The following is a 27,003-nucleotide window of genomic DNA, read 5'->3' as shown; positions in this document are numbered from 1 at the left end:
GGGATTGCGCAAAGCCCCACTGCACGGCAGCTCAGAGGTTTTGCCGGGTCTGTGGAGCTTCAGAGATGCCCACGGCCCCCTCTCCTGCGCTCGCCCATCTCCTCCGTGGGTGCAACGCCAGCTCCCCACCCCCACCCCGATACCAGTCTGGTCCTCACCGACAGGCAGGAGCCGGAGGAGGCCAGCAACCCCAGGCACCCAAGAGGGAAGCAGGAGGGGGACCGCGGGGTGGTGGAAAGCCCCCAGGATGGCGAGGGGCAGCTGACCCAGGCCGTGGTTCCGGTTCGCGCCTCCTTCCATGACCCCCATCCCATGGACCTCAAGAACGTGAGCGGCCTGAGGCCTCCGGATGCAGAACCTGAGAGCCAGTCCTTGTCCTGCCACATCCAGGACCAAGAGGGGTCCAGCGACAGCTGGGGGAGGAAGCCGGTGGGGCACCAGCTTGGCTGAGTGGGGAGCAGGTCAGAGCTCAAGGGAAGTCGGATCATGCTGACTTGCTGGCTCCCCAGCTCAGAGGAACTGGAGCAGAAGGGGAAGGAACTTGACCTCCAGGCCTGGGCCCCCAGGGCTGGTCCAAGGGTAGGGGTGGGGAAAGGAGAAAGCCTCTGGACTCCTGCCCTCTTTTTCCTGGACCAGGAGCCAGCCCCTACCTGCCAGCGTCAGGGACACAGCGACTCCTTCCCTTTCCAGTCTGGAAAGCCCCTCTCTGTCCCCACCCCCATCCTGGGCTGCGGGGCCTGGAGGAGGAGGCCTGGAGTCCCCAAGGGTGGGCCCCCGTCCGCATCCCTGCTCGGCAGTGTCAGCAGCTCGTTCCAGGCGGCCGGGACCATGGGACTTCTGTGGACACGTGCCCTCGGGTGAGGAAAGAAAGCACAGTGGTCAGTGGTCCCGCAGGCCCCCCCCCCACAACCCTGGGGCCAAGCCCAGCCTGGCGTCTGCCCCGCGTGGGCCTGTGCTGTGGCCTCATGGGGTCTGACACTCCTGGGACCCGGGGACAGAGACCCGCCCCCCCCCCCGAATCTGGGCTCTAGGATGAGGTGTCCTGGAGGTGGCAGGGGTGAGGTGGGGGTGGGGTAGCCCCCTTGGAACCCAGGGCAGAAACCTCAGCCTCTTGGCAGAGAGCCGAGCACAGCACATCTGCAGCCGGAGGGTCTGGGAGCGGCACGAGCGGGCGCTGAGCGGGAAGTGGGTGATGCCACCACGGGAGGGGCGCCGCGCTGCCGAGGGTCGGGGTGGCGGGCTTGGCGGGTCCTTGTGTCGGGGGCCGCCTCCGCCTGCGATGGCCTCACCCCATCCCGGTGGGTCATCCCCCGGCCTCCCAGAGCCCGGCAGGGGTGGGAGGCCTGATCCTGGGCCCTGAGGGGGCCCCTCCTCCCCGCAGCAGCCAGAGGATCAGAGTGGGGGGGGTGAGGAGGGGGTTGATGTCCCCTGGGGCGGGGGCAGGGGCGGGGCAGGGGCAGGAAGATAGCCTGCTGTCTCTGTCCCCGCAGATGAAAGGGCCTCCCTCCGGTCGGGCTGCGCAGGGGTGCGGCTGTGATTGTAGAGCGTCTCTGCCCAGTGGCTGCTGTGATTTGAGATCCCTGGGTGTCCTGGGTGGCTGACTCTGGGCGCTGTGGATGGGGACAGCCGGTGAGTGTCTGCTCTTCGGGGAGCTGTGGGCTGGGGGAATGGGGCCCCCGGGCGACCCTGGGAAGACAGTGTCTCTTCCTGTGTCCCCTGTAGGGTGCAGCCCCTCCCAGAGGCTTCGGGCCTTGGGGGCCTTGGCCGGAGCCGCCCTCCTCTTCGCCCTGTGGCTCCTGTGGCAACTCGGGCCGGCCCCCGCGAGGGTCCCCGCGCCTCCGCGAATGCTCCTCATCCTCGTCTGGCACTGGCCCTTTGCCGACCAGCCCCCTGAGCTGCCCAGCAACACGTGCACCCGCTACGGCGTGGCCCACTGTCACCTGAGCACCGACCACAGCCTGCTGGCCCGCGCGGATGCCGTGGTCTTCCACCACCGCGAGCTGCAGACCCGGCGGGTCCACCTGCCCCTGGCCAGCCGGCCGCGGGGGCAGCCCTGGGTGTGGGCCTCCATGGAGTCGCCCAGCCACACCCACGGCCTCGGTCGCCTCGGCGGGATCTTCAACTGGGTGCTAAGCTACCGGCGAGACTCCGATATCTTCGTGCCCTATGGCCGGCTGGAGCCCCACGAGGGCCCTGCGCCGCCCCTGCCCGCCAAGAAGGGGGTGGCGGCCTGGGTGGTCAGCAACTTCCAGGCGCGGCAGCGGCGCGTGCAGCTGTACCGGCGGCTGGCGCCCCACCTGCGCGTGGACGTGTTCGGCCGCGCCAACGGGAGGCCGCTGTGCGCCAGCTGCCTGCTGCCCGCCGTGGCCCGGTACCTCTTCTACCTGTCTTTCGAGAACTCACAGCACCGAGACTACATCACCGAGAAGTTCTGGCGCAACGCACTGGCCGCCGGGACGGTTCCCGTGGTGCTGGGGCCCCCGAGGGCCAACTACGAGGCCTTCGTCCCGGCTGACGCCTTCGTGCACGTGGACGACTTTGGCTCGGCCCAGGAGCTGGCCTCCTTCCTGGCTGGCATGAACGCGAGCGGTTACCGGCGCTACCTGGCCTGGCGAGACCGGCTCCGCGTGCGGCTGTGCGAGGACTGGAGCGAGCGCTTCTGCGCCGTCTGCGCCCAGTACCCCCGCTTGCCTCGAGGCCAGGTGTACTGGGACCTCAAGGCCTGGTTCCAGGCCTGAGCTCTGGCCCGACGAGGAGGAGGCTGAGGAGGGTGGCTGGCGGCGGTGGTGGGGGTGGAAGGGCTGGGTGTTGAAATCAAACCGCTGGGCATCCGGCCCCCACAGGCCATCAGGAGAGTGCAGAGGCCCGGTTAGAAACTGGAAAGCAGAGGTCAGGTGGGAGTGGGCTGGTCCGGGCAGACTGCCTGGAGGAGGAGGCTGGCGGGCACTGGAGCAGGCATTCGGGGGCGAAGGTGAGAGTGGGAGAGAGTTAGTGGAGGTGCATGTGGCGAGTTGATCTAAGATACAGGCTCCCAAGGACCTCCGAGGACCTCCCTCCCCACCTTGATAAAACCCCCGGTGGGATCGTCTGTCCCAGACACCAGCTGGGAGAGGCCAGGGGTTGGGCCCTCCTGCAGTCTGGAGGGGAAAACTCTGAGCCCCCAAACCTCCTCTGTCACCGAGGTCCCTTGGCTTGGGCCGTGCAGGTACATCACCCACACCCTGCACTGTGCTGGAGCCGGGTCCTGGGGACGCCAGGACAAACCAGCCTGCCTGCATCTCTGGGAGGGACAGCGGTCAGTAAAGAATGGGAGGACAAGAATGGCGCGTGCTGAGTCTTGTCATGTGTACCCTCCCCCGCCGGTTCACCCAGCCCACCGCACCCCCGCCACACAGGCCTCCCTGTCCGGATAGGGTCCCTCCCCCACACTCTCTGCCTGTGCCTGCCGGCTTCCTTCACCCCCTGCTAACTGACTGGCATGGCACCAGGGAGCTTTCCCTGACCCCCAAAAGGCCAAGATGGGTGGAGAGTAGGGGGGTGCTGAGGTCTGAAACCTGGACGGGGGCAGGGGGGTCAAAGGAGCCTGGTCCTGAAGGCTCTGCTGCAGGGGTGTCTGGGGAGTGGCAGGATCCGGCTCACTCCGCCGCCAGGTGGTGGGTGACCACACGGGCAGCACGGGGTACGGAACCCCTGTGGCAGGCAGCCTGTGGGGGCGGGGAAGAGAAGCTGGAACTGCAGATGGGGCCCCAGCAGGCTGCTCCCCTGGGGCAGAGGTCAGGATTTGTCCCTGCCCCAGATGGGGGTGGGTGGCAGGTGCAGGCAGGAAGCTGCCCTCCCCGTTGACAGTGGCTTGTGGGAAGGGCCTGCCAGTCACTTCCTGGCCTGACCTAGCCCCACATGCTGACCAGGGATAAGGACGGGGGATTGGGCCCCCTCTGCCCTGCTCCATTGTAAAGAAGGAGCTGGGGAGGGGCATGTAGCTGTGGTCCCCCAAAGCCTGCCATCAGCTTAGGGGAACCGTCTATGTGCATCCCCTATGTGCACCCCCGACCCTGGACATCCCGTGGCCTGCCCCTCCGGTTGGCAAGTGGGGAAACTGAGATTGGGGAGGGAGGAGGCGTCCCGGCTCGGGCCGGGTTCCCTGCCCTCTGCTGCGCTCTGCTGGCCACCCTGGGCCGCTGCAGCCCCTGCGCCGTCCGCTCCACTCCGAGTCCCACCTGCGGCCGCGGGGCTGGCTCTCGGGTTCGGCCGAGAAAGGAGCCCCTCGCCGAGGGCGCGGCCTCCGTCTCCTCAAGCACCCTGGGCGCCCCGTCTGCAGGGAACCGGTCCCCGGGCCAGAGTCCGGCCAGGCCCATCCCTCCACTTGCTCGCCAAGGGGTTCATTCCCAAGGGACCCGGGGATTCCCACAGCGGCGGGACAGCCCCCTGCACCCCCTCACAAGCGCCCACCCCTGCCGTAAGCGGCCTGGGTCAGGAAGCCGCTGGCGGGGCCGGAGCGCTGCTGCTTGAAGGCTGGACGGCAGACACTGGCCGCCGCGCGCAGGTGGGATCTCCCGCCGGCGCTGAGCTGTCCCCTCCCCCCGCGGGGCGGCTACCCCGTTCCAGCCTGGCGGTGACCCGGGCACCGGGACCTGGCTCTGACGTCCAGGCGACATTCCTGCCCCCAGCACCTCCAAGCGGGGGTGGGGGCGCACTCCCGCCCCCCACATCCCCTCAGGGCGCCCTGGGGCCAGTGGCCACCTTGGGGCGCTTCTGCAGATTCCAGCGGGCGTTCCGCGTGCCGGACAGACGCCCCCGGGAGAAGAGCGCGCCGGCGGCGGGGCTGGGGCTCGGGGGCTTAGCGCGCGGGGCGGAGCTCCGGGACCCGCCCCGCAGGGCGGCGGGGGCTCGGGACGCGGCGGGCGGCGGCGGGCGGCGCGCGGCTCCTTTAAGCGGGGGCGGCGCGGGCGGGGGGCGGGCGCGGGCGGCGGGCGGCGCGGCGGCCGGGGCGGAGCCAGCGCGGAGCCGGTCCCCGACGCCCCAGACCCCGCCCCGCGCGGGCGATGCCGAGCGGCGCGGCGGGCGGCGGGGCCGGCGGGGCGCGCAGAGGAGCGGGCCGCGGCGCGAGGGCGGCCGGAGCGCGGCCCCGCCATGGGCTTCCTGCACCAGCTGCAGCTGCTGCTCTGGAAGAACGTGACGCTGAAGCGCCGGAGCCCGGTGAGCCGCCCCGCGCGCCTCCGGGCCGGCCCCGAGCCGGAGGGCGCGCGCACGGGGGGCCGGGCCGGGCGCGCGCAGACCCCGGGAGGGCCCCCGGGGGCGGCGGGCCCCAGCCCCCCTCCCCGCCGGGACCCCGCGCGCCCTTGCGGGCCCCGGCCTCCGGGAAGGGGACTCGGCCGTGCCCAGCCCGCCGCCCGCGGCCGCTGACATTCGCTGTGCGCGGCTGAGTCACGGGATGGGCGCCCCTCGCGGTGCGCTCTTCGGGGCGAGCGGCTCGGGTCGGGGGCGAGCGGCCCCAGGACGCTGGGGTCGCGGGAGGCCCTCGTTCCCGGGACGGAGGGCTGGCCTGGGAGACTCTCTCCAGCCCAGAAGGCCCTTGGTTTCTGGGCCCAGCTTCCTCTGGACCCCCTGCAGGGACCCTGCCCTTTCCCTCCCTGCAGCACCACCTCCCTGCCCTTGGACAGACACCCGCCCCCCCCCGCCCTTCCCCCAAGTCCGCTAGCCCTTGCTCCTGCTCTCTCACGGACGGGAGTGTCCTTGCTGGGCCAGCACCGAGCAGTCTGCATCCCTGCACCCTTTTGTCCTCTGGGGCAGTCCTCCCTGAAGCTGATCCACCCTCCCATCTCCCCAACCCCAGCCCCCTCTGGGGGCCTGGTCCTGCTGATTGGAGCTGGGACCCCCAAGCACCCCAGCCCCCTGCCCTGTGTCTGGGGCAGCCAGGGGCCTGAGCGCACGGGACGCAGCTGCTGTCAGGGACAGAAGTCCTGGTGAGCCACCAGCCTCAGGCCGTAGGGATGCCATCACGCTGGCCCTCACTCAGCACCCCTGCCCTGCGAAAGGCAGGGGCCCCTCCTGTCGCGCTGCCTAGCCCACAGCAGCACAGGCACCAGAGAGGCCCGGGCAGCTCGGATTTCTGAACGGGCCCTGGGGATTTTCCACAAGGAGCCCAGAGCAGCCTGGGGTCCCGAGTGGGGTCTTGAGGACGAAGCAGCCTCTCATCCTCACCCTCTCCCACCTGACTTGGAGTCTCCTGGGGCTGATGAGCTCCCACCAGGGATCCTCCTTGAGAAGGGCTTTGAAGTGCATAGTACGAACCCTGGGACCACAGACAGGGCAGGGTGGCCATCATCAGCACGGCCTGGCAGGGGTCCCCTGGGCACCTGAGCCTGGCGGAGAACCAGGGCTGAGTACACTCCCTGCCCACGTGCCTGTGGCTGGCCGGCCCTGAGTCCCGTGGATCAGGCCTGCAGCCTCTCGTGCAGCTGTCCCTGCTTCAGATTTTGGGTTGCTGGCGACAGCAGGGCAGGGCTCAGAGGAGAAAGGGGAGCAGGATGTGGGCATGCATTAGCCCCAGGGTTCTTGGCAGTAGGGGCACCCCAAGGGCTGGAGGCAGAGGCTGGAACGATGGCCCCTGTAGCCGCTAGAGATCTCAAGGCTCAGGGAAGGGAGCAGTGGCCTGGGGGGACTGGCAAGCAGGTGGGAGGTGTCCACGGCCCTCCAGCCAGGAGCGGCCCGCACTTGCTAGGTCAGGCCTTCCCTGGAATTTTCCTGCACCCCTGCCCAGGAGCACCACCAGGGGCTGGTCAGGCCACATGGAGGTCCTTGGCCTGAGGCCACAGCAAATCAGAAATTTTTCCTCCGGGGGGGGGCTAAGGCCTCGCTGGGCTTGAGCGGGGGGCTTGGGTGGGCCAGGTATCTGGCACACTCCTGTTGGCCCCCCACTTCCTGGGGAGGGTCTGGGGCTTCAGGGTCGGACCTGCAGGCTCAGCGAGCAGAGTTTTGCTCTTTAAGCTGTGGGCTTCTCTGGAGGGTGGGGGCATCCCTGGAAAGCTTGGTTTGAAGGGTAGGAACCAAGGGGCTCTGTCCCAGGGCTTCTCCATCTGGGAATGCCGCCTGCCCCCTCTTAGCCCGGGCTGCCGTGGCCTCACCACTGGGCAGAGTCAGGCCGCTCCATCTTGAGCTCTCCTCTGTTCTCCCTTTGACACAGCCGGAGGTGGCTCAGGCCCAGAGGGGGCACCTAGGCCCCGGGAACAGCATGGGGGCCCCAGGCTCATCTCAAGGGACCGGGGTTTGACTCCCTTGTGGGCCCCTGGTGGGGCGCTCTAGTGGGGCTCCCAGGTGAGGCTGAACCTGTGCCCACCCGTAACCAGATGCCCCTCTGGCCGCCTGCCCAGCAGGCCTCCCTCCTCCCAGCAGCTCCTGCGGCCGTTGCTATAGCAACGAGGAGGTAGCCCTGGCCTGTTGCTGCAGTTACACTGTGGAGGTGCCCCGTGGTAGGGCGGGTGTGGGTGGGGCTGGTACCTTGGCCGTGACCCTGGCCACCTGCGACGCATGCAGCCACCCTGGCTCTGTGTACGTGTGTGTGGCACAGGTGCCTGTCCCCAGCCCTGTGGGTGCCCATGTTGCCTCCTTGGCTAGTCCTAGCCTGGCTCCTGGCTCGGGGAGGGGGTGGAGGCTGGCACGGACTGGGGCGGGCGTGGGGTGCGGACCACAGTGGGGTGTTCCAGACCACAGAGCACTATTGTCAGAGCGGGTAAACAACCGCGGGAGCCCGGGCCCCGGGCCAGATGGCATGCCACCGGGGTGGGGGCCGTGGAGTCTGTTTCGTGGCGGGGGCGAGGATGAAGGAAACCTGGTCCTCCGAGAAGCGCTGATGGGGTGAGGGTCAGGATGCGTCTTGGGGCTGAGCGGGGCTCAGGCTCCCCCACAGAGCAGTGGGCCCGAGGTCCTCTTTCCATCTTCCCTCCCTGAGCTAGGAGAGGGGACAGGGTCACAGACAGTGAGAAGTCCTTCCGTTTTCCAGGCGAGACACAGGGAAGCCCGGGGCCTGGGGGCCTCTGACGTTCCTTTCCCACCCCAGCAGGCTCCGCCAGGGCTCTCCTCGGTGCCCAGCCAGGGGTGCCAGGAGCAGTCCCGGGAATAGAGGAGAGTTCTGGGGAGCACAGGCAGGGCTGTTGAGCCCATCGGAGCTACATGGGGTGAGGGAGAGGGGCCCGGCCAGAAGAGGGAACTCGGGGCTGTCAGACTTCTGCGCAGGTTTTCCTGGAGGCTCAGAGGCCTGGGCTGGAGCCATGCCTCCGGTTATCCAGGCCTTGGGGTGTGATGGCGCTGTCACAGTGAGGAGGGCTGGCCCTGCGGGAGTGTGGGAGCTGTAGCTGTAGCTGTAGCTGTGGGTCTTGGAACCCAAGACCACCTCCAAGATCCTAGCCAGGAGAAGGTGGGGAAGGAGAAGCTGAGCTGGGCAGATTCATGGGTCCTAGCGGACCACAAGCTGACTGGCTTGTCCCTGCTGGTGAATCCCCGCGGCAGCAGAACTCGGGTTGGGTGTGCAAGAGGGCGGATTTGCTTGGGCCAGACAACACTCACGCCCTCACCCATCGAAAAGGGCCTCGAAGAAAGGGGAGGCAAACTCTTGGCTCTGAAGGGCCTGGGTTGACCTTTTGTGGTCGCTGTGTGGGGTGGTGTGGGGTCCAGGCTGGGCGGGGCTGGCCCTGCCTGCCAGGAAGACATCTATCTGTCTGGGGAGAGGAGGGCTCGGGTCTGTCCTGTCCAGCCCCGGGCAGGTGGTGTGGGCCCCGGGCAGGTGGCCTGACTCAGCCCGCCCTTTCCAGTGGGTCTTGGCCTTTGAGATCTTCATCCCTCTGGTTCTCTTCTTCATCCTGCTGGGGCTTCGGCAGAAGAAACCAACCATCTCTGTGAAAGAAGGTGAGTGTTCTTGGGGGGGGTGGGTGGCAGGGTGCGGGGAGTGGCGGGGGGGGGGCCCAGGGCACAGCTGGGCGGGCAGGGTGGGGCAGGCAGTTTTCACTGTGTCCCACGTGGTGTCCTGGGCGCACGTGACCCCACACGTGTCCCAGCTCCCGTGCTGTCCTGGTGCAGTCTGTGCGCCTGCTCCCCTGTGTGGTCCCTGGCCGTGCCTCCTGGCCGGGCTGGAGGACAGGGTCGGCGGCTGCTCCTCACTGTTCTCCTCTGTTCTGTTTTGCCCCTCCCCCGCATGGTCTCTTGTCCTCCTCCTGGGCCTGCATGCAGTCTGTAAGTGAGCGAGCGGCCCTCCTGGTGCGGCCTGAGCGTGCCCTGCCCCCCCCCCCCGCTTGCATTAACCGCCTTTCCTGGCCTGGCCGGGTCCTGCCGAACCCCTTGCCCACTGTCGGGGGCAGCTGGCACACTGGGGAATGGGGGGCGGGGGTGCTGAAGGAGGCCTGGACCATGGTGGCTCCCAGGTCAAGCTTCTGGGGTTGGGGATGTCCATCTCTCTGTGGGGTCACCTGGCCCCGCCTTGCAGGGCTGGGGCTGGGTCACCTGGCTGCTCTTCCCTCAGACCCCCATGGGCTCCTGCGTTCTCCCTGCTAATCAACTGGCCAGCGAGGTCAGAGGTCACTGCCCAGTGGGGGCCCCACATGCTCCCCTGGGCCCTGTGGGCAGTGCCACACCTGAATTCTTAGGGAAGGTGTCAGGCATTTTGGCCTTGGGTGGCTGAGGGAAGAGGGACACCCTGGGAGTTACGGGGAAGGGATGGCCAGACACCCTTTGACCTCTGACCTGCTGGGGTCATCTGCACCAGAACTCTTGGCCCCCTGCCCCCCGTCTGCTGTCTGCAGCTGCTTTTCCTCCCGGATTTTCTCTGACTTTCTCCATTTGGCCTTCATCCCCCTCCCCTTTCTTGACTCCTTCCCTGGTCCTCTCCTGTCTCTGCCCCTTGCCCCTCGGCCCTCTCACCTGCCCCGACCACCCCCCTCCCCCACAGCTTTCTACACGGCAGCGCCGCTCACCTCTGCAGGCATCCTGCCTGTCATGCAGTCTCTGTGCCCGGACGGCCAGCGAGACGAGTTTGGGTTCCTGCAGTACGCCAACTCCACGTGAGTGCCCCCCGCCCCCTCCCCCGTCCCCCGCCCCCACACAGAGGCCAGTGGGTGACCTCCGATGGCGGTGCAGGGTCACTCAGCTGCTGGAGAGCCTCAACCGTGTGGTGGAGGAGGGCAACCTGTTTGACCCGGCGCGGCCCAGCTTGGGCTCGGAGCTCGAGGCCCTGCGCCAGCACCTGGAGGCCCTCCGCTCTGGCCCGGACCTCTGGGAGAGCCACCTGGACAGACCTACAGGTACGCCCGGGGCAGCTCAGGCTGTGCCTCTGCTGGGGGCTCGGGGCCCAGGCCGCAGTGTCAGCTGCGTTCAAATCCCAGCTTGGTCTCTCCTGGCCGCGGGCCGGCGTCGGCGTGTCCGTCTGGGCCGTCGCTCTGGGTTCCTGGGGCAAAGGAGCTCGGGCGGACCCCGCTGAGCTGCCCTCTCCATGGCCAAATCTGGTGCGGGCACCTGGGCTCTGCGTCTGTTCGGGGTTCCTTTACCCCGGGCCCAGCTTGCCCTCAGCACCGTCCTTCTGCCTGTCCAGTGTCGTCCTTCTCTCTGGGCTCGGTGGCCAGGGACCCACGGGAGCTCTGGCGTTTCCTGATGCAGAATCTGTCGCTCCCCAATAGCACAGCCCAGGCACTCCTGGCCGCCCGGGTGGACCTGCCGGAGGTGAGGGGCGCGAGCGTCCGCAGGGAGCACGGGTCTTCTCTTGGGACGGCTCCTGGCCTCGCTGTTCTCTCTGCCCTCCCCTGCTTACAGGGGTGGAGAGCAAGGAGAGGGGATATGGGGCTCTGGGACGCCCTGGCCTGAGCCACACCCCCTCTCTCCTCCAGGTCTATCACCTGCTTTTTGGCCCTTCCCCTGCCCTGGATGTGGAGTCAGGACTCCCCAGGGGTCGGGAGCCCTGGAGCCGCCTGGGTAGCAATCCCCTATTCCGGATGGAGGTAAGAGGACCCGTTAGCGGGATGGGAACACACCGCCAGCCTCTGGTCGAGGGTTTCCGCCTGAGAGGGTGAAGAAAGGGGCCCCCTTGATAATTGCGAGCTTCTTCTGGGGATGAGGTCGGTCCCTGGGAGTCTGTGGCTAGCATGGGGGTGGAAAGCAGGAAAGTGATGTGTGTCCACTCCCCCCACCCCCCTCCCATCACAGCACCTGGGCTCTCTCAGACCTGGCTCGGGCCAGGGTGGGAGGCAGGGGGAGACCCGAGGCCGTCTTGGGCTAGGGCCTTGGTTCCCTCTTGGTTGAGGTTCCTTCCTGGCTGTCCCCCTGGCCCCTGACCCCAGGAGCTGCTGTTGGCCCCCGCCCTCCTGGAGCAACTGACGTGTGCGCAGGGCTCCGGGGAGCTGGGCCGGATCCTCACGGTGCCCCAGGGTCAGCAGACAGCGCTGCAGAGCTACCGGGACGCTGTCTGCAGTGGGCAGGCTGCCGCCCGTGCCCAGCGCTTTTCTAGGCTGGCTGCTGAGCTCCACAACCAGCTGGATGTGGCCAAGATTGCCCAGCAGGTGAGGGCCTGCCTGCCTGCCGGCCCCCAGGCCATGGTCCCCGCTGGAGGAGATGCTGGGGCTCCTTGGGCCCACGGCCGCCAGGGGGTGTGCCTGTGGTTGGGTGTCCCATGCACCCCTAGTGAGCCATGCCCCATGTCCTCCCCCAGTCTGTTTCCCAGCCCCTAGCCAGTGCTCCCTATCTGCCCCTCCCCCCCCCCCACCTCCCAGAGGCAGACTCTCCCTCAGCCTCTGTCATCCCAGCCTGTGTCCGGTGTCCTCCACCCGACCTCAGTCTCCCACCTTCACATCAGCCCCGGGCCCTGCTCCCTCTCCCTCCTGGGCCTGCATCTCCCCACCTTCCCCTTTCCCATCAGCTGGGCCTGGACGCCCCCAACGCCTCCGCTCCCCAGGAGCAGCCAGCACCCCCGCAGCGGCTGCAGGCGCTGCTGGAGGACCTGCTGGACGCCCAGAAAGTTCTGCAGGATGTGGACGTCCTCTCGGCCCTGGCCCTGCTGCTGCCCCAGGGCGCCTGCGCCCGCCGTGCCCCGGGGCCCCCAGCCAGCGGCCCTGGGAGGACAGCGAACGGCACCGGGGCTGCAGGGGGCACGAGCTCCAACTCCTCCGCCGAGGAGGGCGCCCGGGCCGCGGCAGCCCCCGCCTCCTCAGACGCGCCGCAGGGTCAGTGCTCCGCCTTCGTGCAGCTCTGGGCCGGCCTGCAGCCCATCCTGTGCGGCAACAACCGGTAGGTGGGCGGCGGACGAGCGGGGAGAGCGGACGGGAAGGCGGATGGGGCGGGGCCTGGCTCGGAGGCCAGGCTCTGAGCCCGCACAGCCGGCTCCCACTCGGGACCCCCGCCCCGCTCCACTCCCCTCCCCGCTCCACTCCCCTCCCCTCCCCTCCCGATGCACCCCTCCCACCCTGAGGCTCTGCCCCGCCCCCCTGGGATCCCCGCCTCCAGCCCCCGGCCACCCCGCCCCTCCCGCTCTGCCGACACGCCCCCCCCTCCGCCCCTGACGTCCCGCCCCCCCGCGCTAGCACCATCGAGCCGGAGGCGCTGCGGCGGGGCAACATGAGCTCCCTGGGCTTCACGAGCAAGGAGCAGCGGAACTTGGGGCTCCTCGTGCACCTTATGACCAGCAATCCCAAGATCCTGTATGCGCCAGCGGGCTCCGAGGCGGACCGCGTCATCCTCAAGGTTCGCGAGTCTGGCTCGTTGGGGGCCTTCTGCCTCCTGGGGCAGAAGCTGAAGGAGCTGAGCAGGGGCCTCGGGGACCCCTGTGCAGACTGGGGTCCGCAGAACTGACCTGGGAGGGGTTGCAGAGCCTGAGCTCTGACTTGGCTGGGGGACAGGGACTGGAGGACTGACGGGGGGGGGTGCGTTCAAGATGCAGGGTGTATGGTGGGGCTGCTGTGGGGGTGCCCTGGGCCGGCTAGTGAGTGCAGGTTCTGGCCTGGCTGGGGATGGCCAGGGTGGGCAGTGCTGGTTTGGATAGAGGAGGGCCACTTGCAGAGACTTCCCAGGGCAGCCTCTGGTGGGCCAGATTTGGGTGGGGCAGCCGGGTGGTCTGCCAGGGCCCACTCCAGGGGAGAAGTCCTGTCGGAGAGAAGTAGAAACTTGGGCTGGAAATGACCCAGGAAGGGGGGAGCCCGTGGAGGGGCTTCTAGGACAACTGTGGGGGTGAGGAGGGCCGGTGTCAGGGCTGTTGAAGGGACACGTGGAGAAGGGCCCCGCAGAGGAGCTGGGAAGGCGCAGTGGGTGAACTGGGAAAGCTGGAAGCCAGGCTGCCCTGGGAGCGGGGCCTCGCCAGCACTCTGGGTGGTCGCAGGCAGGTGGGGAGGGGAGGGTTTCCAGCACCCAGGTGCGAGTCTGGCCAGAGCAGGAGTGGCTGTCGGCAAAGGACTGGCCTTGGGGGAGACAAAGGAGTGGAGGACCCCCTTGCTGGCTGGGCTTTTCCCGTGAGCCCCATGACCCATGCCCTCACCCTCTGCAGGCCAACGAGACCTTTGCCTTTGTAGGCAACGTGACCCACTATGCCCAAGTGTGGCTCAACATCTCCGCCGAGATCCGAAGCTTCCTGGAGCAGGGCAGGCTGCAGCGGCACCTCCGCTGGCTTCAGGAGGTGCTGGGGGTGCTGGGCAGGGGCGGGGCCCCTCTGTGTCCCGGGCCACCCCCTGAGCCAGTCCTTCCCCACCCCAGTATGTGGCAGAGCTGCGGCTGCACCCCGAGGCCCTGAACCTGTCCCTCGAGGAGCTGCCGCCCGCCCTGCGTCAGGACAACTTCTCGCTGCCCAACGGCTCGGCCCTCCTGCAGCAGCTGGACACCATTGACAACGCGGCCTGCGGCTGGATCCAGTTCATGTCCAAGGTGGGGTGAGCGAGCCGCGCGGGCTCCGCTGGCGCCCAGGGCCGGCTCCAACACTGCCCCTCCCCGCAGGTGAGTGTGGACATCTTCAAGGGTTTTCCCGACGAGGAGAGCATCGTCAACTATACCCTCAACCAGGCCTACCAGGACAATGTCACCGTGTTCGCCAGTGAGCTGGTCCCCCTGAGCCCTGCTCTTCTGCCTCTCCCCGCTCCAGCCCCAACCCCCAGTCTCTCTCCCACTTTACCTGCTCCCCTGTGCCCGGTTCCCTTCTCCAGCTTCACCCCACCTTGGCCCCATCTGCTCCCCGGCCCCGCCCCTCACGCCCCAGCCCTGCCCCCTCCACGCCCCGCCCCCTCCCTGCGGGTGGGGGGAGTGGAGGCCCTTCAACCCACTCCCTGCCGGCTCCCCAACCCTGGCCCCACCTCCTCCTGGCCCCGCCCCTCACTCCCCTAAGCCAATCCCGGCTCCGCCTTAGCCAGGACCCGCCCCCTTCGTGTCCCCGCCCCCCCCAGCCGGCCGCGGCTTTGTCCCTCCACCTGCCCCTCCGGTCCCCAGGTGTGATCTTCCAGACCCGCAAGGACGGCTCCCTGCCGCCCCACGTGCACTACAAGATCCGCCAAAACTCCAGCTTCACCGAGAAAACCAATGAGATCCGCCGGGCCTACTGGCGGCCGGGGCCCAACACCGGCGGCCGCTTCTACTTCCTGTACGGCTTCGTCTGGATCCAGGGTGAGGCGCGCTCCTGGGGCCGGGGCGGCGGGGAGGGCCCGGCGGCTCCCAGCCCCACGGCTGACCCTTCTGCCCGCAGACATGATGGAGCGCGCCATCATCAACACCTTCGTGGGGCACGACGTGGTGGAACCCGGCAACTATGTGCAGATGTTTCCCTACCCCTGCTACACGCGAGACGAGTGAGTGTGGGGGGAGGCTGGGGGCCCCCGGCTCAGGCTGAGCCCCTCCCCTCACGCCCCTGCCCCACCCCAGCTTCCTCTTCGTCATCGAGCACATGATGCCGCTCTGCATGGTGATTTCCTGGGTCTACTCGGTGGCCATGACCATCCAGCACATTGTAGCAGAGAAGGAGCACCGGCTGAAAGAGGTGGGGGGGCTGGGGGTCGTGGGACGGAGGGGTGGGGGTGGGGGGCAGAGGTGGGGGGGGACGGAGGGCTGGGGGTGGGGGCAGAGGTGGAGGGGGACGGAGGGCTGGGGGTGGGGGCAGAGGTGGAGGGGGACGGAGGGGTAGAGGCAGGTCAGTCCTTCCTGGCGTTCTGTCCCGTGGGCCGAGGCCTCCTGCCCCAGCCTGCTGCCCGCCCGTCCGCAGGTGATGAAGACCATGGGCCTGAACAACGCGGTGCACTGGGTGGCCTGGTTCATCACCGGCTTCGTGCAGCTCTCCATCTCCGTGACGGCTCTCACGGCCATCCTCAAGTACGGCCAGGTGCTCATGCACAGTCATGTGCTCATCATCTGGCTCTTCCTGGCCGTCTATGCCGTGGCCACCATCATGTTCTGGTGAGCTCCGAGTGGCTGGCCGCAGGCCGGGAGGGAGCCGTGCTTGGGCCCTGGCAGGGTACCCCTCGCATTCACCCAGGAGCCCAGACACACCCCTCTTGGAGCGGCTCTGTACCCTGGGAGGGACGTGCTGGGAGGGCTCGGGGCCCTGCGCTAAGGGTTGCCCGTGGCCTGCCCTGCTCTAGCTTCCTGGTGTCCGTGCTGTACTCCAAGGCCAAGCTGGCCTCGGCCTGCGGCGGCATCATCTATTTCCTGAGCTACGTGCCCTACATGTATGTGGCAATCCGCGAGGAGGTGGCCCATGACAAGATTACTGCCTTTGAGAAGTGCATTGCGGTGAGGGTCTCGGCTGGGCAGGGTGGGGGTGGGGTCTGGCCTCCTGCCCTCGCTGACAACCCCCCGCCCCACCCCTCAGTCCCTGATGTCCACAACAGCCTTCGGCCTGGGCTCCAAGTACTTTGCACTGTACGAGGTGGCGGGCGTGGGCATCCAGTGGCACACGTTCAGCCAGTCGCCCGTGGAAGGCGATGACTTCAACCTGCTCCTGGCTGTCACCATGCTGATGGTGGACGCCGCCGTCTATGGCGTGCTCACGTGGTACATTGAGGCTGTGCACCCAGGTACCCGCCAACTCTTCGGAGCGGGGAAGGAAAGTGTGTGTGGCTCCCCGGGGGGGACAGTCACCCCAAGCCCCGGGTCAGCCCCTCTTCCACTCCCTCCCTCCCCCCAGGCATGTATGGGCTGCCCCGGCCTTGGTACTTCCCGCTGCAGAAGTCCTACTGGCTGGGCAGCGGGCGCACGGAGGCCTGGGAGTGGAGCTGGCCGTGGGCGCGCGCCCCGCGACTCAGTGTCATGGAGGAGGACCAAGCCTGTGCTATGGAGACCCGACGCTTGGGTGAGGCGGGTGCCGGGGTGGCGGCCGGGGCGCTCCAGGGTTTGGGGGGCCCCGGGCAGCCTGAGCTGACCCCCTGCCCTGGTGCAGAGGAGATGCGGGGCATGGAGGAGGAGCCCACCCACCTGCCGCTGGTGGTCTGCGTGGACAAGCTCACTAAGGTCTACAAGAACGACAAGAAGCTGGCTCTTAACAGGCTGAGCTTGAACCTCTACGAGAACCAGGTGGTGTCCTTCCTGGGGCACAACGGGGCCGGCAAGACGACTACCATGTGAGCGTTGGGACAGAGCCCTTACCGGGTGGGCAGCCGGGTGGGCCCCCTGCGGGAGGTGGGGGTCCTGACCCTGCCTGCCCGCCCAGGTCCATCCTCACTGGCTTGTTCCCACCGACCTCGGGGTCGGCCACCATCTATGGGCACGACATCCGCACGGAGATGGACGAGATCCGCAAGAATCTGGGCATGTGTCCGCAGCACAACGTGCTCTTCGACCGGCTCACGGTGGAGGAGCATCTCTGGTTCTACTCGAGGCTCAAGAGCATGGCGCAGGAGGAGATCCGCAAGGAGATGGACAAGTGGGTGGGGCAGGGAGGGGCCCGGCCGGGGGGGACCCCTGCATCCCGGCCCCCAGGGCCCAGGCCCACACGCCCGCCCCCACCCTGTCCCGGCCTCAGGATGATCGAGGACCTGGAGTTGTCCAACAAGCGGCACTCGCTGGTGCAGACGCTGTCGGGTGGCATGAAGCGCAAACTCTCCGTGGCCATTGCCTTCGTGGGCGGCTCGCGCGCCATCATCCTAGACGAGCCCACCGCAGGCGTGGACCCTTACGCACGCCGAGCCATCTGGGACCTCATCCTCAAGTATAAGCCAGGTGAGCAGGGCGTGGGGCGGCTGTGGGCGGCCCCCACCTGGCCCTGCCCACCCCGGCGCCCTGACCCTGACCCTGGGCTCCCCCAGGCCGCACCATCCTGCTGTCCACCCACCACATGGACGAGGCCGACCTGCTCGGGGACCGCATCGCCATCATCTCCCACGGGAAGCTCAAGTGCTGTGGCTCCCCGCTCTTCCTCAAGGGCGCCTACGGGGACGGCTACCGTCTCACTCTGGTCAAGCGACCTGCTGAGCCCGGGGACCCCCAAGGTCTGTGCAGAGGCGGCCTGAGCCGGCTTGGGGCCCCGCCTACCCCAGGACCCCTTCTCCCAGCCCCGTGAGCTTCAGGGCTGGGCCCCTGCCGTTGCCCCGATGAGCCTAGCATGCCTGGTTCGGCCTGGGGCTCCCTCTTCTCACGTCCGCTCTTGACCTGGCTGTGCCCCCGTAGAGAATCGTCCTCCACCAGCCCCCGAGTGCGGCTCCTCTGTATTTCTTCTCTTCCCAGAGCCAGGACTGCCAGCCAGCCCCCCCGGCCGCACCCAGCTGAGCAGCTGCTCGGAGCCCCGGGTCTCCCAGTTCATCCGCAAGCACGTGGCCTCCTGTCTTCTGGTCTCCGACACGAGCACAGAGCTCTCCTACATGCTGCCTAGCGAGGCCGCCAGGAAGGGGGCCTTCGAGCGTCTCTTCCAGGTGTGGGCTGCAGCGGGCTCAGGGGCGGGGCCCCTTCCAGCTGTGGGGTGCAGCGGGTCAGGGCCGGGGTCCCTTCCAGCTGTGGGCTGCAGCAGGCTCCGGGCCGGGGGCGTCCCCGCTGGGTCCCGGGCCGCGCTGGGTCACACGCAGCCCCTCGCAGCACCTGGAGCAGAGTCTGGACGCGTTGCACCTGAGCAGCTTCGGGCTGACGGACACCACGTTGGAGGAGGTGTTCCTCAAGGTGTCGGAGGAGGACCAGTCTCTGGAGAACAGCGAGGCCGGTGAGCAGTCCCGGAGCGGCTCCGCAGTCCTGCACACACACACACCCCCACCCCCGGGGGCCTGACCTTGGGCCGGGGTGGCTCACTCTTCCCCTGGCTCTGGGGTCCAAGGGCCCTGGGTGGGAACAAGCTGCCAGCAGTCTCTGCCGGGCTGGCTGGGGCCGAGGAGCCCGGGCAGGGAGGCGGCCACGGGACCACGGGCTCCCCGGGGCAGGTGGGTGCGCATGGGGACTGAGCCCCGCTTCTCCCCGCCCTGGCCCCTCTGCGGCGGCAGACATGAAGGAGTCCAGGAAAGACGCTCTCCCCGGGGCAGAGGGTCCGGCCTCGCTGGGGGAGGCGCGCGCGGGCGGCCTGGCCCGGTGCGCAGAGCTGGCGCAGTCCCAGGTATCCCTGCAATCTGCGTCCTCCGTGGGCTCTGCCCGCGGCGACGAGGGAGCCCCCTACGCGGATGTCTATGGCGACTACCGCCCGCTCCTTGACAACCTACAGGACCCCGACGACGTCAGCCTGCAAGGTGGGGGGCGGCTGGGTGGGGCGGGCGGGGTCCTCGGGTGGGGAGGCTGGGGGCCGCCCGCTCAGCCCCTGCTGCCCATGCAGGAGCGGAGGCCGAGGCCCTCGCGCAGGCCGGCCAGGGCTGCCGCAAGCTGGAGGGCTGGTGGCTGAAGGTGCGTCAGTTCCACGGGCTGCTGGTGAAGCGCTTCCACTGCGCCCGCCGCAACTCCAAGGCGCTGTCCTCCCAGATCCTGCTCCCCGCTTTCTTCGTCTGCGTGGCCATGACCGTGGCCCTCTCCGTCCCTGAGATCGGTAGGGCTGCTGGGCCAGGCAGGGGGACTGGGGGGCCAGCGTCCCTCTCTAGCGGGACTGTGATTCTTCCCCACTCCTGACCACCCGTGCTGGGCCTGGGCCCTATATCCGAGCCCGCAGGCCCTCTGTGGGCTTTGTCTGGGACTCGTGCCTCCTTGGGACCCAGACCCCAAGCTTGGACAATACGGGTTTTGGGAAGGAGAAACCTAGGCCCGGGGGCCGCTGGTAGGCAGTCGGAGCGTGCTCAGGCTTGCACGTGCACCCCTCCAGGTGACCTGCCCCCGCTGGTCCTGTCACCCTCCCAGTACCACAACTATACCCAGCCCCGAGGCAACTTCATCCCCTACGCCAACGAGGAGCGCCAGGAGGACCGGTGAGGCGACCCGCCGGGCAGCTGTGGCGGGCAAGGGCTGGCTGAGGGCGCGGAGACGGGCGGGCCTCTCCCCACCCAGACTCACACCACGGGTTCCCCCAGATTGCGACTGTCGCCGGACGCCAGCCCCCAGCAGCTCGTGAGCACGTTCCGGCTGCCGTCAGGTGTGGGTGCCACCTGTGTGCTCAAGTCTCCGGCCAACGGCTCCCTGGGGCCCGTGCTGAACCTGAGCAGCGGCGAGTCCCGCCTGCTGGCCGCCGAGTTCTTTGACAGCATGTGCCTGGAGTCCTTCTCACAGGGGCTGCCGCTGTCCAACTTCGTGCCTCCCCCGCCCTCCCCCGCTCCGTCTGACTCCCCTGTGTCCCCAGAGGAGGACCCGCTGCAGGCCTGGAATGCTTCGCTGCCCCCCACCTCTGGGCCAGGTATCGGTCCCCCCGGGCTGCCGGGGGCTGGGGGGGCGGGGCTCGGCACAGGCCTGAGCTGACGCTACCCGCTGTGCCCACAGACAACTGGACGTCGGCGCCCTCCTTGCCACGCCTGGTGCGGGAGCCCGTCCGCTGCACCTGTTCTGCACAGGGCACTGGCTTCTCCTGCCCGGGAGGTGTGGGTGGGCATCCACCCCAGATGCGGGTGGTCACCGGAGACATCCTGACCGACGTCACCGGCCACAATGTCTCCGAGTACCTGCTCTTCACCTCTGACCGCTTCCGGCTGCACCGGTGAGTGGTGTGGGAGCCGCCGGCCGGTTGTGGGCGAGGGGGCGGCCCACCCGCTGCGCGTCGGGCCTCACTGCCCCTCAACCGGCCCGCCCAGGTACGGGGCCATCACCTTTGGCAACGTCCAGAAGTCCGTCCCGGCGTCGTTTGGCGCCCGGGCCCCAGCCATGGTGCGGAAGATCGCGGTGCGCCGGGCAGCCCAGGTGAGCAACGCAGCCCCAGGCCCTGCGGCGCCCAGCTCCGGCGAGAGGTGGGCCGGAGCCCGCAGCGCTCTTAGGGCACTTCCGGGTCCCCCCAGGTTTTCTACAACAACAAGGGTTACCACAGCATGCCCACCTACCTCAACAGCCTCAACAACGCTATCCTGCGGGCCAACCTGCCCAAGAGCAAGGGCAACCCGGCGGCCTACGGTGAGCCTGTGGGCCGGAGCAGGGCGGGGCGGGGGCGGGCGGGGCGGGGCGGAGCAGGTCCCTGAGGCTGCCTTCCCCTATGCCACAGGCATCACTGTCACCAACCACCCCATGAACAAGACGAGCGCCAGCCTCTCCCTGGATTACCTGTGTGTATGGGACGGGGCATGGGGTTGCAGCTGTGGGACGGGGGGCCAGGCAGGGGCTGATGGCTGCCTTGCCCCCAGGCTGCAGGGCACGGACGTAGTCATTGCCATCTTCATCATCGTGGCCATGTCCTTTGTGCCAGCCAGCTTTGTGGTCTTTCTGGTGGCCGAGAAGTCCACCAAGGCCAAGCACCTGCAGTTTGTCAGCGGCTGTAACCCCGTCATCTACTGGCTCGCCAACTACGTGTGGGACATGGTGTGCCCCTCCCCGCGTGGCCAAGGGGTTTCCCGTCACCCCTAGACCCCTGCTATCCCATGACCCTGTCTCCTGCCAGGCCTGCCAGTTCTGGCCCCAGACCCCCAGCCCTGTCCCCAGCGCCCTCACCCCTGCCCTGGAACCCCTCCCCCTGCTCCTGGACCCCTCACCTGCCACTCTTGCTCTGGTAGCTTAACTACCTGGTCCCGGCCACCTGCTGCGTCATCATCCTGTTCGTGTTTGACTTGCCAGCGTACACGTCACCCACCAACTTCCCTGCCGTGCTGTCTCTCTTCCTGCTCTACGGGTAAGGGGGAGCAGGTGGGGGCGTGGGACTGGGGGCGGGGGCGGACCATCTGGTTTGACCCCCTGCACCCGCCCGCCCACAGGTGGTCTATCACCCCTATCATGTACCCAGCCTCCTTCTGGTTCGAGGTACCCAGCTCAGCGTACGTGTTTCTCATTGTCATCAATCTCTTCATTGGCATCACGGCCACGGTGGCCACCTTCCTGCTGCAGCTCTTTGAGCATGACAAGGTGGGGCAGTGGGGGGGTGCACAGCGGGCGGTGGGGCGGGGAGGGGGCCACAGCGGGCGGCTGGGCACAGTGGGCGGCAGGGCCTAGGCTGTGCCTGTGACCCCCTGTGACTCTCCAGGACTTGAAGGTGGTCAGTAGTTACCTGAAAAGTTGCTTCCTCATCTTTCCCAACTACAACCTGGGCCACGGGCTCATGGAGATGGCCTACAACGAGTACATCAACGAGTACTACGCCAAGATCGGTGAGCAGGGTGGGCGGGCTGCCGGCCGGGTCACGCCTGGCCCGGAGATGGGGACTTGCAGGCGTGGGTGGAGCCCCCAGGCACAGGCCCTGAGCCGGCTGCCCCACAGGCCAGTTTGACAAGATGAAGTCCCCGTTCGAGTGGGACATTGTCACCAGGGGGCTGGTGGCCATGACGGTCGAAGGCTTCGTCGGCTTCTTCCTCACCATCATGTGCCAGTACAACTTCCTGCGGCAGCCACAGTGAGTCGGGGAGTGCCGGGGGATGGGGCCATAGCAAGTTGGGGAGCACTGGGCGATGGCACTGCCCATGCTGTCCCCGCAGGCGTATGCCAGTGTCCACCAAGCCCGTGGAGGACGATGTGGACGTGGCCAGCGAGCGGCAGCGAGTGCTGCGGGGGGATGCTGACAATGACATGGTCAAGATCGAGAACCTGACCAAGGTGGGCCCTGGGCTTGTGAGAGGGGCTGGGTCGGGCCAGCCCCAGTGGGGGCGGGGCCCAGGCGGAGGCGTGTTTCCTGGTGGGGACGGGCCCAGGTGGGGGTGGAGCCTCGGTGGGGGCGTGTTTCCGGGCAGGGGCGGGGCCCAGGTGGGGGTGCGGCTCGAGGCGGGCTAGCCAGGTTGCGCCCCTGCTGAGCCGGCCGACCGCTCCCGGGCGCCAGGTGTACAAGTCGCGGAAGACCGGCCGCATCCTGGCCGTGGATCGCCTGTGCCTGGGCGTGCGTCCTGGCGAGTGCTTTGGCCTCCTGGGCGTGAACGGCGCCGGCAAGACCAGCACCTTCAAGATGCTGACGGGTGACGAGAGCACAACGGGCGGCGAGGCCTTTGTCAACGGGCACAGGTGCAGGCGGGCGCGCGCCTGGGCGGGTGGGGCGGCTGCGGCCGCCGGTGCTGACGGCTCGGTGTCCCCAGCGTGCTCAAGGAGCTGCTCCAGGTGCAGCAGAGTCTGGGGTACTGCCCGCAGTTCGACGCGCTGTTCGACGAGCTCACGGCCCGGGAGCACCTGCAGCTGTACACGCGGCTCCGCGGCATCCCCTGGAAGGACGAGGCGCGGGTGAGGGGCGCGCGCGCAGGGGAGGGGCCCACGGGAGGGGCGGGCCCTGATGCGGGTTCTCGCCCCCAGGTGGTGAAGTGGGCCCTGGAGAAGCTGGAGCTGAGCAAGTACGCGGACAAGCCCGCGGGCACCTACAGCGGCGGCAACAAGCGCAAGCTGTCCACGGCCATCGCCCTCATCGGGTACCCCGCCTTCATCTTCCTGGTGAGCCGGGGCGGGGTCGGCGCGCCCGCAGCCCTCTGGTGAGCGGGGCGCGGGGCGGGGGTGGGGAGGCAGCGCGCGCGGCCGGCCGCAGCGGCTGAGCCTGGCGGCCCCGCAGGACGAGCCCACCACGGGCATGGACCCCAAGGCCCGGCGCTTCCTCTGGAACCTCATTCTGGACCTCATCAAGACGGGGCGCTCGGTGGTGCTGACGTCGCACAGGTGTGTCCCCACCCTCGCCGCCCCGCCCGCTGCCCCGCCCCCGGTGCCGCGCCCCCCCGCCAGCCTGTGCCTCTGCCCGCAGCATGGAGGAGTGCGAGGCGCTGTGCACGCGTCTGGCCATCATGGTGAACGGGCGCCTGCGCTGTCTGGGCAGCATCCAGCACCTGAAGAACAGGTGAGCCGCGCCCGCCGTGGGGGTGGCAGGCCGTGGCGTGTGTGGCGGGCGGCGGGGACACGACCCGTGGCCGCGGGGGGGGGGGCGGCTGCGCGGGCCGGGCGCTCGGGGCCACAGGCCTGTCCCGCAGGTTTGGGGACGGCTACATGATCACCGTGAGGACCAAGAGCAGCCAGAACGTGAAGGACGTGGTGCGCTTCTTCAACCGGAACTTTCCAGAGGCGGTGCTCAAGGTGGGCGTGGCCCCGGGGGTGGGGCTCGGGGGCCTGTTGAGCGGCCTCTGACCCCACATCCCCCCAGGAGCGTCACCACACGAAGGTGCAGTACCAGCTCCAGTCGGAGCACATCTCGCTGGCTCAGGTGTTCAGCAAGGTGGAGCAGGTGGCGGGCGCGCTGGGCATCGAGGACTACTCCGTCAGCCAGACCACGCTGGACAACGTGAGCGGGCCCGGGGCGGGGGGGGGGGCGCGCGGGGGAGGGGGCGGCCAGGGCCGGCTGCGGGCTCACCACCGCCCCCACCCGCCAGGTGTTCGTGAACTTTGCCAAGAAGCAGAGTGACAACCTGGAGCAGCAGGAGACTGAGCCGCCCTCCGCCCTGCGGTCGCCCCTGGGCCGCCTGCTCAGCCTCTTCCGGCCGCGGCCCGCCCCCACGGAGTTAAGGGCCCTGGTGGCTGATGAGCCCGAGGACCTGGACACGGAGGACGAGGGCCTCATCAGCTTCGAGGAGGAGCGGGTGAGCCACGTGGCCGGAGGGCTCGGGCTCGGCCTGAGGAGTGGTGTGAGGGAGGGGTCACCTGGGGACGTTTGGGGTCCTGAGCTCCAGGGCATAGAGGGAGCTGTCTGAGACTGAGGGCTAGGGGCGGACACGGGAGACCCCCGCACGGGCAGATACAGACTCACCGCAGACCCCGTGGCTGCCTGGGAACCTTGCGGGATTTCAGGGATGGGCAGAGCCGGGTAACGGAGCAGAGCCAGGGCCACGAGAGAGCGGGAAACGTGGCCGCCCCCAGGCTCTGCGGACAGAGACCACAGGAGGCTTCACCACTGAGGGAGGACTCCAGGGAGATGGAGGAGGGGTGCCCCGTCCCAGGCCCGGCGGGGGGTGTGGGGGTTTGTGGACGCCTCCCCAAGCCCGGCCTGCCTGCTCTCTGTCCACCAGGCCCAGCTCTCCTTCAACACGGACACACTCTGCTGACCGCCAGGTGCTGGCTCAAGGACGTGCTGTGGGGACAGAAGTCAGGCGGTGGCCGAGGCCCCACCCCATGCCCCCAGTGCCCGCCCACAAGGCCCTGGAACGGGAGGTCCTGGACCAAGGGCTTCCTGCCCTCTCCAGCCCCTCACCTGTCCTCAGCCCTGCCTGAGGCCACTGCGCTGCCCTCCCCTGATTGTGCCAAAGGTCGGCCTGGCCCTGGGCTGCGCACACCCTCACCCTGCTCTGCCTTAAAGCCTTGGGGTCGGGCCGGCCCCTAGTCTCTGCCCCTGTCCGGCTCTGTCTGCCACCCCTCGGGCCACTGGGGTGACACAGGCCACCGGGTGCCAGCAGACTCTGCTGGCCCGGCCTGATGTCCTGAACGGGCTTTGCTCTGACCCCAGGACTGATGGGCTGGTCGGGGGCTGAGGCCAGGACTGGGTTGGTCCCGTCCCCAGGCCCTTATTTATTTTTGCTTTAGGAAGAGGCCTTCCTCCTCTTGCCGTCCTGCACGGCAGCCCCCACCTGAGGGAAGCCGTGGGCCTGGGCCTGGGAGGGGACGCCTCCGGGCGGCGGGCCGGGCGGCAGGAGTGGAGAAGCTGGCCCCACTGGCCGACAAGGGCCAGATCCCCTCCCCATCCCCTCCAGCCGCCACTGCTCTCCCACCCAGCTTGGCCCCCTGCACACCCACCCACCCGGGAGCCGGACCTGTACATAGCGCACAGATGTTTGTTTTAAAATAAATAAATAAAAATGCCCGTGCAGGCCTACTCGTGTGGAGCCGGGTGTTGGGGTGAAGATGGCCCCCGTGGCGCGAGCTCATCCTCACAGGCACGGATGCCATGTCCCCGAGCACTGAGGCCGGGGTAGCGGGAAGGCGGCTGGGTCAGCCGGGGGGAGGACAAGGGGCCGCCCCCCTCTGAACAGCGGCTGGAGCCCGGAGACTTCGGAGGCGCGGCTGCCACCACTCCCCTCCCCTGCCGCACACATACAGCCTAGACCCCCTGCCAGGAGCCGGGTCCTGAGTGGGCTTCTTTGTGCCTTGTCGCCAACTGGTCGGGCGTGCTCTCCGTGCCACCTTCTCCCCGCCCTGGAGCCCAGGGCCCAGGGCCCACGTAGGGCCCATAGGCCGGCAGCGTTGGCTGGGCTGTGTCAATCTCATCCGGGACGGGGGGCTTGCAGGAGGTGACTTCTAGGCTGGGAGTCCAGGAGGGAACATGTGCGAAGGTTGGAGGCAGTGTGGAGGCTCCCAGGAACAGGGTGGGGGTAGGGGGCTCGGGCCCGGCACCAGTGGAGCCTGGAGACCGGCCACAAGGAAGGGTCCCAGAATCTGTGTTCCTTGAGCTTGGCCATGGTCAGTGTCCCAGAAGAGACCCCTTCCAGGGGACTGGAAGGGACACAAGACATCCCAGGAAGATGAAGGGTCATGTTTCTCAAAACCCTTTCACCCTGGTTGGGGTGGGTGGTGCTGGCGAGTTCCCTTTTTTTCTTTCTTGGTGTTTTGTTTTTGTTTTTTTTTTTTTTAAGATTTATTTATTTGAGGGGCACCTGGGTGGCTCAGTGGGTTAAAGCCTTTGCTTTTGGCTCAGGTCACGATCCCAGGGTCCTGGGATCAAGCCCCGCATCGGGCTCTCTGCTCAGCCTGCTTCCCCCCACCCCCGGCCTACTTGTGATCTCTGTCAAATAAATAAATAAAATCTTTTTAAAAAAAGATTTATTTATTTTCAGAGAGTGAATGGGGGGAGGGGCAGAGGGAGAGAATTTCTAGGCGAACTCCCCACTGAGCACGGAGCCCTAATTGGGACTTGATTCCACCACCCTGAGATCGTGACCTGAGCACCCGAGCGGAAACCCAGAGCCTGAAGCTTAGCCCACTGAGCTCGCAGGTACCCCCCAAATGGTAGTTTTCTGATTATTTCATCCTTTCCGTGCTCGTTAGCTGACATTTTGTTCAAACATCTCCCCTTTTAGAAATATATCACTGTGGATTCACCGGTTTTTAAAAAATCAACATGCCATTCATTGCTGTCATCTTAAAGATTTTTCTTTTAGGATTTTATTTACTTGTTTGTGTTAGAGCACGAGTGAGGGGCAGAGGGAGAGGGAGAAGCAGACCCCCTGCGGAGCAGGGAGCCCGACGTGAGGCGGGGCTCCAACCCAGGACCCCGGGATCATGACCTGAGCCGAAGGCAGAGGCTTAACCCACTGAGCCACCCAGGCACCCCGCTTGGATCTGTTTATATGTCCCGAGTGCATTTACAGGGACACTTATGGGCTGATTCCCCGGGGGGCTGTGCCGTCTGGACAGTTTTGCCAGCCAACGGCGGCCTGAGCGATGCGCGCTCACACCCTCGCTCCGCGCACCTGCCCACTGCAGGCCCGAACCCAGGCTTGTCCTACTTTGTCTCTCGAAATAAGTGTGAAGTGAGACGCGCTCCCACACATCCTGTGTTGGCAGATCTTTTCTCTGAACCACCTGGTCACTGGTCCGTTCCACGACTGTTTCTACAGACGCCTAAGGGTATTTTTATACACACAGAAATACCCATGG

General features: G+C 67.7%; 2 protein-coding genes across 2 annotated transcripts; both read left to right on the top strand.

The window, feature by feature from the left end:
* Positions 1–1,490: 1,490 nt before the first annotated feature.
* On the top strand, positions 1,491–3,316 carry FUT7 (fucosyltransferase 7). Its single transcript, XM_080820796.1, has 2 exons — positions 1,491–1,629; positions 1,723–3,316. The coding sequence occupies exons 1-2, from the start codon at positions 1,617–1,619 to the stop codon at positions 2,736–2,738; spliced, it is 1,029 nt and encodes a 342-aa protein (XP_080676922.1). The 5' UTR covers positions 1,491–1,616; the 3' UTR covers positions 2,739–3,316.
* Positions 3,317–5,042: 1,726 nt separating this feature from the next.
* Positions 5,043–25,225, top strand: ABCA2 (ATP binding cassette subfamily A member 2; the record flags this gene model as incomplete). Its single annotated transcript, XM_080819914.1, is given in 49 exon segments — positions 5,043–5,093; positions 5,095–5,196; positions 8,808–8,901; positions 9,938–10,049; positions 10,126–10,289; positions 10,577–10,704; positions 10,869–10,979; positions 11,319–11,537; positions 11,894–12,261; positions 12,555–12,714; positions 13,511–13,639; positions 13,717–13,884; positions 13,954–14,050; positions 14,440–14,613; positions 14,693–14,795; positions 14,869–14,983; positions 15,206–15,396; positions 15,582–15,732; positions 15,812–16,016; positions 16,127–16,291; positions 16,379–16,559; positions 16,649–16,861; positions 16,961–17,157; positions 17,244–17,426; positions 17,662–17,846; positions 18,007–18,127; positions 18,402–18,641; positions 18,725–18,931; positions 19,202–19,304; positions 19,407–19,726; positions 19,810–20,023; positions 20,118–20,223; positions 20,319–20,430; positions 20,519–20,579; positions 20,658–20,832; positions 21,024–21,139; positions 21,222–21,369; positions 21,488–21,611; positions 21,721–21,853; positions 21,936–22,053; positions 22,274–22,452; positions 22,524–22,665; positions 22,735–22,869; positions 22,985–23,088; positions 23,171–23,263; positions 23,394–23,496; positions 23,564–23,701; positions 23,790–23,996; positions 24,423–25,225. Coding segments are annotated over 49 exon segments (7,401 nt in total). The 3' UTR covers positions 24,459–25,225.
* Between the last annotated feature and the right edge of the window lie 1,778 nt (positions 25,226–27,003).

This window comes from Martes martes, assembly GCF_963455335.1.
Source record: "Martes martes genome assembly, chromosome: 12".
Taxonomy (NCBI): domain Eukaryota; kingdom Metazoa; phylum Chordata; class Mammalia; order Carnivora; family Mustelidae; genus Martes; species Martes martes.
Note: the sequence above shows the minus strand (reverse complement) of the source record. Positions and strands in the feature narration are given on the sequence as shown.